Source organism: Galleria mellonella, unplaced genomic scaffold (genome assembly GCF_026898425.1).
Source record: "Galleria mellonella isolate WM207_F2 unplaced genomic scaffold, CSIRO_AGI_GalMel_v1 utg38, whole genome shotgun sequence".
NCBI classification, from domain to species: Eukaryota; Metazoa; Arthropoda; class Insecta; order Lepidoptera; family Pyralidae; genus Galleria; species Galleria mellonella.
In genome coordinates this window covers 2,784,402-2,794,913 of record NW_026442090.1, presented here as the reverse complement: position 1 = coordinate 2,794,913, position 10,512 = coordinate 2,784,402, and the positions used below count along the sequence as shown (strand labels likewise).

The following is a 10,512-nucleotide window of genomic DNA, read 5'->3' as shown; positions in this document are numbered from 1 at the left end:
TTATGTGAGTAAAGCTGTGGGATACGGCTAGTATGAATATGAATTTTTTTTAGTTAAATATTTAAAATAATAATTTTTTTATATAAAAGTAGTAGATGTTGTAAGAATATTGTCTATTTTAAAATATAAAAATTGTTTAAGTACACTTTCATAACATAAGTTCACTTTCTTAAAATAATTTAAATTTGTGATTTAATTTCCTTTATATCTATTGACGCGTATTATTACAAATGGTATGAACATGATCAGGTATTTTTTTTATATATAGGATCAGGTATTGTTAGTAATGCGGACTATAATTATTAACTATTAACTGGGCTATACATAATGTACCGAACATTTAATACGTTGGCGTATTTCAGATTAAATTCCTAGGGAGCCTGGCCTTTTAAAAAATGTACATACGACTATGTCTTTTCAGACATGTCTCTGTGAAGCTTCGTTTGCACGGATAAAATACACCTACGAGCATCGTAAGCTGCAAGTACTACGTTAATTTAAAAATTGCAGGTACATTAATTAAACCAGGTACTTTATGAAGACATACTTGTCAAGTAGGTACTGCGCAGGTGCTAGATTAGGCAACATTTAGTCCTTGTGCCCTGAATTAGGGTGAACGTACGACCGGTCTGAGATACAGAGACATACTCCGAATGTACTCCGTACTATTGAAATTGAAAGTTGCTGTACATTCCTATATATTTTGTTTACCTACACATTATGATACTTTGTGGTATCGTGTTTCGCAGTCCAAGGTTGTATTGGCGATTCCTGAATTGGTTAGCAAATATGCTGTGTAACTCTTATAAATGTTAAATATATAAAAAAAAAACAAGAAATTCTTACTAATAATATAAATGAGATAATTTTTTGTTACCTTTTGGTAGCTTAACAGTTCAAACAAATCAATTAGTCAATCATAACCTATAGTGTCGAATTGCTAGGCAAAGACCTTCCGTTATAGTTCAACCAATCGTTATGAAATATGGTAATGTATTATTTATGATAGACAAGGGTATTGACATTTTAATCCGGTTAACAATATATCCCGGTCACGCGGCCGAAGTCCAAAGTAAAAGCTAGTACCAAATGAAATAAATGCCGCTGGATACACAGCGTTATTTAGTCATTAACTAAGCAGAGTTTGTACTAAATAATTGTAATAAATAATAACCACCAAATTGTTTATCCTCTCCATCCAAAGGTTGCCTGGTAGAGATCGCTCTTAGCGATAATGTCGCCCATTGTTTTCTCATTGTGATTATTTCTTGTAATTATTTATATTTATAATAAGTTTACTATTGTAATCTTTTGGAGGAAACAATAAAGAGTATCTATCTATCTATCTGTCTAAATAGAAACATACTTTTTTTTTTAAATATAAGTATTTATACTATATATTATAAATATAAGTACTTATATCACATTGAAGAAAATAATAAATACTATAAAATGTCGTGTGATTAAAAAAGTTTAAAGATCTTCTATACTCTATCGGAGCCAGAGCTATCTTCCCAATATTTTTTTATTAATAAAATGATTATTATTAAAAATAAAATTTGGTAATTGAAAAAAAAAATATAATAAATACTCGTACCGAACTGAATAATTACCAAAAGTTTACATTAATAAATATTAGAAATAATCTCTTGAAAATTGTTACGACGGATTTGGGCTTAGTACAAAGAACATAGAACAAAAAGCTAACACATAAAAGCCAAACTACAGAATCAGGTAGGTTTGTACTAAAATAATGCAAGAACAATGTTCAATTGTTCCATTATGCAGTTGTGCAATAGAAAACTGTTCGTAGCATACTTTTAACACATTTACACGAGGTGGTGTTCGCTTTTATGTAAATTTTTGTACTTTACTGGGAAAAGTTTTTCTTCTGCAAAAAAAGAACAATTTTAAGAGTTTTTCCTTTGTTTTTGCTATATATTTTAATTTTCAATTCAACATTCTGCTAATTCTAAAATACATGAGTGTCGTATATTTTTAGAATGTTGAATTGAAAGCTTTAATTAGTCTATTATATACCAGAGGGAGACTTTGTACAAAAGTCGATTGTTTGGGTACCTCTGTCCCATTCGTGTTTCAACCGTGAAACAGTTGTGTTTGTATAGCTGTGTTTCGGTTTGAAGGGTGGGATATGGCGTGAAGTTACTGGGTACAGAGGAATAACACCTGAGACCTCAGGAATGCCAACGCATGGGGGGTATCATGGGCGAAATAGTATACTTTGTTATGTCCATGGTACTGCTCATGTCTATAGGCGACGGTTATCACTTTCCATCAGGTGGGCCGGCAGCTTGTTTGCCATTCTAAGTTGTATAAAAAAAAATTATATCAAATCAATAATTAAAGCATCATCAAAAAGGAAGAATTACTAAATTTTCTTTATTTATGTCACACGATATTTTCACTAAAGTGCCTATAGTTTAATATTGCTTTTCTCGCGATACAGTAACTGTTTTATGCAGTATAAAAATTATAATTATCTACTGCAAAAAATTAAAATTTTAACTTAATAAAAAGAACTTCAACTTAGAATGGCAAACAAGCTGCCGGCCCACCTGATGGAAAGTGATAACCGTCGCCTATAGACATAAGCAGTACCATGGACATAATAGAGTATACTGTTTCGCCCATGATACCCCCCATGCGTTGCCATTCCTGAGAAATCAGATGTTATTCCTCTGTACCAAGTAAATTCACGCCATATCCCACCCTTCAAACCGAAACACAGCCATGCAAACACAACTGCTTCACGGTTGAAACACGAATGGGACAGAGGTACCCAACCAATTGACTTTTGTACAAAGTCTCCCTCTGGTAAAATTATAATTGAAGACCTTAGTTTAATATCCATAACCGTCTAGCGAAATAAATTTTAATGGATTATTAATAGTAATCCTACTATAAAGGCCCATTCATATCTTTTAAGTAAGAGAACCCTAAAATCAAGTATCACTCGCAAATCTACGTCAATATTGAAGTGTTTTCTTTTGACATTGCAGAAACTGTTATTTTAAAGACCATATAATTACTTTTATAAATAAAAGTAATTATAGTCTTTGTCTACAATTTACATAAATGTAAATTGTACAAACTGCGCTATTTAATAAATTCTATATGTAAACATTTGATCAAGTCTATTTTGCACTGGGTATTTTTTTTTAATAGATGATAATGGAATGTTTGCCCTGCCTGTGCTAACGGTATACGCTTGGGGGAAAGGGATTGTTAGTAATGAGGTCTAATAGTCCCGTTGCTAGCAATTGACCCTCTCAGTTCGACCTACACGCGGTTCCTCCTGGAAACCATCATGTTTAATTCTTGTCGAATTCATCATGGTGGGCCAACTGACCTGCATTCATTCTCACCTATCATCTGTCACTGGTGCCTCGTCGGTGTATACCGATAGCGCGGGCGGGGTCACCATTCTATTTTCATCTATTAAAAAAAAACGATATACGCTGGCCCCCGCCAGCGTATACCGTTTTTTTTTTGACATTAATGAGGATGATAGGTGAGAACGAAAAGACAGGTCAGTTAGCCCATCGTAATGTATATACCTGGAATTCAGTACCATAGTTTCCAGGTTTTACTAACAATTCCTTTCCCCCGCCCTAGGATATTACGTTAAGGAAAACAATGCATAATGCCAACAGAAATTTTAACATATTATCTATAAAATGTTGTGTAAGTAACTTGTCAATGACACACATTTGACATGAACGGGGTCGATAAATATTTTCGTTATGCTCCTGTAATTGCTCCGGCGTCAGTATTGCGTATTACATCGTTTAAAGAAGATTATTTAATTCATTAACGTCGGAATTCAGATTTCACGATTCAGCACATTCCATATTACGGTAATAAAGTACAGCAATAAATTGCAATAATGGACACTATCATGCCTGTTTTTAAGAGACTTTCAAAATGTTACTCCTTTTGTCCTCAATTCGTCTGTATTATTTATGTGTGTTACGTGATATCTTCGCTAATTTTGAATCGATTTTGATTATTAATTTTGCAATCCATAGAGTGTGTTGTTTTTTTTTTCTTATATTTTGCTTTATCAGCCGTTAACTGTCCACTGCTGAACATAGCCTCCTCCATAATAGGGGGTTTGCCAGTAGTTGCCTCGTTTGACATGCAGGTTGGCAACCGCAGTTTAACTTTTGGTTATGCTTTAAGAGACACGTTGCTACCCATCCCTCCATTATAAGTTTCCTTAGTCGCCTCTTACGACACCCACGGAAAAGGAAAGAGTGTCCCATTCTATACCATTAACAAACATTTTCTTTCTCTTGCACTATTGTACTTTATTTCCTTAGTTGCTTATATAATAGCTATATGTGTATCCTGATGCTATTAAGAGACTACGGACTAAACCGTCTTTCAAAAAAAAAAAACGTTCACGCTCACTTTTTTACTTTCTTCGAGCAGTAAGTGCTTTATATTATTCTCAATTTCGTGTATAATATAGTATATGTCATATATGTGTAAGTATATTTGTTATTTATATATATTTATTCGTTTATATATGTAATTTTAGTATCTATGTATATCAATAATTACTAGTACCGCATTCGAGTATTCTGACACTTCCCTATGGTTGACTGGGAGAGAATGCTTTTAGCATTAAGTCCACCATGTACACATATTTGTACTAATGAATAAATAAATAAATATAACATTGACACACAATTACTGTCTTTATAAAAATATCACTATGACTTCTGTACATAGTCTCCTAATGCTTTCAGGTTTAATGCTCACCATGTGTATGATTAACATCTATTTGACAACAACACAATCCAAAATTAACTTTATTAATGATTCTAAGATCACTGATAATTACTGGCAAAATTCCTCCAATGGTCCAGAAAGTGCTATAAAGGATGCTTTCATTCCTAATGTCAATCTATGTGGGAGACCTATAATCAGAAGTGGACAGATGACGGCTAAAATGATGATGATGGTTATAAATGTGTTTGTAATCTCTGGGTATCAAATTCAGTACTTCTCCATTGTAAATATTGTGTTTGGAATGGAGAAGGACTGAATTTGTAAAGAAGGATATAGGTTAATAGTTACAATCAACATATCCCGGTCAAGCGAACGTAGTCGCGGGTAAAGTTAGAAATGAACCCCGATGATTCTATATTCTCCTTGTGACGACTTTAGATTTCACTGAATGAAAACTAGGTACTTAATTTCAATGAGAGTACATCGCACTTGAAACGGAAATCACAAAAATATCAAATAAAAAGTACATATCGATCTTTACTAATATTATAAATGTCAATCAATGACTTAATATGAAGTTTCGCATACGTACAGGAACTATACAAGCTCAAGTTGCAAGTAATATTTTTTTTTTATGAGCTTAATAGCGGCCCGTATGTTACATATGTATATAAATTCTGATTGTGGTTCTAATATTGATTTACAGGGTATACCCGAGCTGGACGTTCCGGGTATAGAGCCACTAAGTCTGGGACAGATAGCGCTGGCGAGGGGTCCTCAAGGTGCCAAGTTGACAGCAGTAGTCAATGACGTCAAAGTCCGCGGGCCTAGTAACTTCATAATTCAGGAACTTAAGTAAGTTTATATAGATTATAATTTATATAGATAATTAAATAGAAGATGATATAATGTAGACGAGATTAGATATAGATACGTGTGCAGGAATAGAGGAAGTATGCAGGTACTGGGGCAGGCGTCGACTAAATTCAAATGATCAGATATGTGCATTAAGAAACAATGAAAACTGTTAAAATTTTGGTAAATTACGTATAAAATATAATAAAAAAATAGATATATAATTACAAAATACAATAAAAGTTAGCTAGCCACGTTGTCTGGAACACCATTTATAGTTAGAAGATGGAAATAAGAGTCTAAGGATCTAAAGAATATGTATGAAAGGAGCTATGAAAGTGGATGAAGCTAGAGGCGTTTGGTACTCTAGTGATGAATTTTGCGTGAAGATAGTTAATTTAAACCTTTAAATTTAATCTACTCACTATCTTGAGAGCGTATCGACTGAGTCCCACTTATATAGAACCACAATTTCCAATATATCTAAAAAAAGTGAATGTGTTGAATTCAAGTTTTGTTTTATAAACAAATCAAGAAAACTTTATAATTAACTTAAGAGAGTTCTTGAGATCGTTTTATTAATATGATACATAAAGCATACATAAAGTCACCTTTAGTTCGTATGTCTTTTAATATTAATTCTTTACAATTTTCAGATCGGATTTGGACAAGAACCGGTTCGACTTCAAATTGCTATTACCGCAGCTAGACTTTGCTGGAAAATACAAGATGGACATACAAGTTTTATTACTGCGGTTGCAGGGTAGAGGGAATATTACCGGATCCTTCAGTTAGTATTACTAAAAGTGTTTTATTAATTATGCACCAAAAAGGTCGAAGTCGTTAATTAAAAAAACTTCAGTAGTAAAAAATATCTTAATAATATTATAAATGCGAAAGTTAAGAATGTTGAAATGTAAGAATAGATGCATGGGTGAATAGGTGGATGGAGGTTACTTTATTATGTAAAAAGTACTGAACAGATTTGAATGAAATTTGGTACACGAATGGATTATACCGTAACTCAGTGTGTATAATGCTTTATATGCTAATATACGCGAATGCAGCCAAAAATACAAACCGTGAGATACAGCTAGTCGATAATAAACAAAACTAACGTGGATTATAGTGCTTGACTCGCCCTCTGACAGGTTGCATTCTAATATGCTCAGCAAAATATGAACGCGTCGAGTATTATGTTCAATGGTAACAATTGATAAAAGTTTATGATTACCCCATTAGAGATTATAGTCGTGAGCATATTGTATTTTTTTATGATTTTTATTAAAACAATCTATACACACTTCACTGTTATTTGTATAAGGAATTTCGAAGTTACACAGCGATAGACTATTCCATTCTAAAATGGATCGGATTATGTTCGGAGTTTCGTTAAAAACTAGAAACTTGAATGAGGATATCGAAAAAAGAACCAAAGCCTTTTAGTCTTACGTATATCTGTTTCTTCATCCACGTTTATATCTCCTCTCAAGCCTGCATGCATACTGGTTTCGGAGATATTTAAAGTTTGTCTCATCAGTTACTTGTAGCCCACTAGTGGAGCTGACGGTTTGAGATAGGAGGAAGTGCGTGTGTGTCGGTCAGTGCATGTTGTTGAAAGGTGGATTAGGAGGAACTAGGAAGAGTTTTCCATACCGGAATACTAGGTCTGGTACAATGTTTTGGAGGATTACTGTAGAGTGTTAGCCGGTACGAATCCGGTAATATTCATGTTTATTCAATATTTTCTCGTATTATCACGTTTAATTTTTTTTTACTTTACTATGTCAATGTTTGTAAAAATGTTTTAATGATTCTTACTAAATGACGCTTAAAAAAGTAGAGGACTTGAATGCAATTTGGCATACAGATGGATCAAAGATTAACACATAGTTTGCTTTTTAATCAAGCAAAGCAATAAAAACTAGTATAAAGTAATATTATAAAGAGACAAGTTTGATATTTTTTTTTGTAATCTATTAGTCAACCGATTTTAAAAATTCTTTCCTCTATGGTAAACTACATTGTCAGCGAGTAACAGGGGTTGTATTTTATGCAAAAAAAAACCGTGCGAAATCGGGGCGGGTCGCTAGTAAATAATAAAAATGCTAACAAACTGACGTTTCTTCGAAGCCAGCCTGAGTGGGGCAGTGCGTACTTCTGCATTCCGTAGTTGCGTCGAGTGTGGCATCATTGACTGTCGACATTGCGGTCAAATACATTGGCGCAAGTTACTAATAAAATGAGTGTTATGTAAGTTGTAACTAAGAAAATAGGAAACCGTACAAAATTTCCTTCAACATTTCAAATGGAAGCATTTTAAAATCTTTGACTCGGCAAATAAATATTAGAACATTCTATATTTGAATAGTAAAAGACGAAGATTTTCTTGATATATGTGAAAAGTATCCAAAAAACCTATATATTGAAAGTCATTGACCTTGACCTCAATATACACGAAGTTATAGGCTTATTAAAAAATGTGTAATGTGTATAACCGGGCATGCACTTACTCAAGTCATAAGCATGCATTTACGTTTCGTAATAATATTAATGTGTATTTTATTGTGGCAATGTGTGTTTTATAGTATAAGTGTGTCAACATTAGTCCTATCTACAATAAGTTTCTGCTACTAAATGTGAATTTATTACTCAGTTTTCGTGAAAAATACTAGGTTGTTACTTCTAGATAGACTCTTCAGATGATCAGCTCGTCGGCAAGTATTTGATGGTGCCCTTTGACAACGAAGAAAAAACACGAGATCACCATCTCTTGCCTCTGACAGTGTCAGGCGTATCCATTTAGGCCTCAGTATCTTTTTTGGTGATTTTCTTCTCCCTAGGATTGCAGCGCTTCTCCTAAGGGTGGTACTGCAGATATCGAGTTATTCCCATTAACTTACGTGGAAATTAAAATAAATAGTTGATTAATATGAATGTATAATTGTTGATGAATGTGATGAAATTGGATGAACCAAGATATGTATGTAAGGATAGAGGACGTTGGTTCTCGGTTTTCTGCTTACCCCGTAAAAAATGTTCTGAAGATATACACAGATATGAACGTGACATTGTTAAAGAAACGAAATATTTTATAGAAAAAGAAATAATTAGCTCTGTAGGGCCCTTACAAGTGTAAACCTTATGTGTAAAGAGATAAATTTTCACTATTACAACTCGTGTGATGGCGAGTGTCAAGTCCCTAGTTAAGTGTTAAGAGCATTTAGGCTGTCTACGAGTATAATACTCGAAGGCCTCTAACGTGGTTTATTGGTAGTTGTAAACACGAAGGAAATTATAATAATTATAAGGGAGCAATAATTATACCTATAATATGATCTAAATATGAATTTACCTTTATTAAACTACTTTTGTATTTTAAATACACTATCGGGACTTAACGCGATGAAAAATGCAATCTACGTTGAAACGTCGGTAATAAAAAAAAGCATGTATGCAGGTTCTATTTACCTGTAAATATATCAATAACGATAGTGTATTTTAAATAAGTGTCAACAACGCCAAAAGTTTAAAATTAACTACTTTTTTATTACAGAGGATTATGCTTGTAATGTTACAATGAGGGGGCACAAAGAGAAACGCGGGGAAGATGAATACCTTCAATTCGACCCGTTCAGAGTCAAACTGCGCGTTGGTCAATCATCCATCTACCTGACCAATCTGTTTGACGGTGATCCAGTCCTCGGACCCGCCACAAACAGGGTCATCAATGAAAATTCCCAAGTATTCTTACAAGAAATAAGTCCGGTCCTAGAAAGGAGTCTAGGGGAACTCTTTACAGAAATGGCGAATAAAATAACATCAAAATTTACATATAAACAATTGTTTCCTTGATTGATGGTGAGAAATAATTTCTTATCATATATGGTCATAAAATACCTAGTACGTGATTTCTTTGTACATTATTTTGTATTTACTATGGGTATATTTTTGATGATCACTTTGTAAAATGCTTATCTGAAATTTGTTAAATGTGATAGTATTTTTATTGGTTGAGTATTGACTAATGTTTGTTAGTAAAGGTATTAGTATAGATTAAAATTATTAGATATAAGTTAGAAATTGAAAATTATTTTTTATAAGTTAGTATACTTGTGGATGTTATGATATAGTTAATTATTATAAAATATTGTTTCAATTCTAAATATACTTATTGCTTATGTAAATAAAATTTCTGTTCTCTATTTTGGTTCAGATTCAATGTACACCAAATAAAATTTAACCACACTTTTCGAGTTATGTTACAACATATTATTAAAATGAAATATATTGTTGTTTATTCATTTTTAATTTTATAAAGATTTTTATTACCAGTTTATTAGAGCAGGAAGATATTACAAGCATTTAAAATCTGTCAGTTTTACACTATAAATTGAATTGCCCTTCAATTTGGTACTAATATCATAGACAAAAAAGGTCAGTTTGTAGTCACATGAACTAGTAAACCTGTTAGGTTTTTAAATGTTTGTAATATATTCTTAGATTTACTTTCACCGTACACAAAATTACTTTTTACGAATTTTGTATTAGACATAACATTCTTATTAAAAGCTCAATTTTGGAAATAATGTAGCCAAAAACCAATTGTGAGAGAATTGTAAAAAATCTAAATTTAGACCGTAAATGGTCGTCTATATTCAGAAAGGTCTGTTATTTTTTTGTATAATAAAGAATTAATAATAGTTACCTAATGTTAATAGATCTTTCGAAATTGATTTTATTTTCTAATTTTGAATCAAAAAAAGGTTGAAATAAAAATGTAATAATTATGTGTTTTATTTTTAAAACATGTGACAAATATGGTAAGCGGATTATTTCGTAATTAAAAATATAAAAAGATGACGAAAACTTTGAACACATTTTTATTATTAGGTACTC

General features: G+C 32.4%; 1 protein-coding gene across 1 annotated transcript; it reads left to right on the top strand.

The window, feature by feature from the left end:
* The first annotated feature begins 4,741 nt into the window (after positions 1 to 4,741).
* On the top strand, positions 4,742 to 9,468 carry LOC128201260 (protein takeout-like). The gene is made up of 4 exons (XM_052897715.1): positions 4,742 to 4,750; positions 5,465 to 5,613; positions 6,270 to 6,403; positions 9,170 to 9,468. Exons 1-4 carry the CDS (start codon positions 4,742 to 4,744, stop codon positions 9,466 to 9,468), a joined length of 591 nt encoding a protein of 196 aa, XP_052753675.1.
* Positions 9,469 to 10,512: the final 1,044 nt, after the last annotated feature.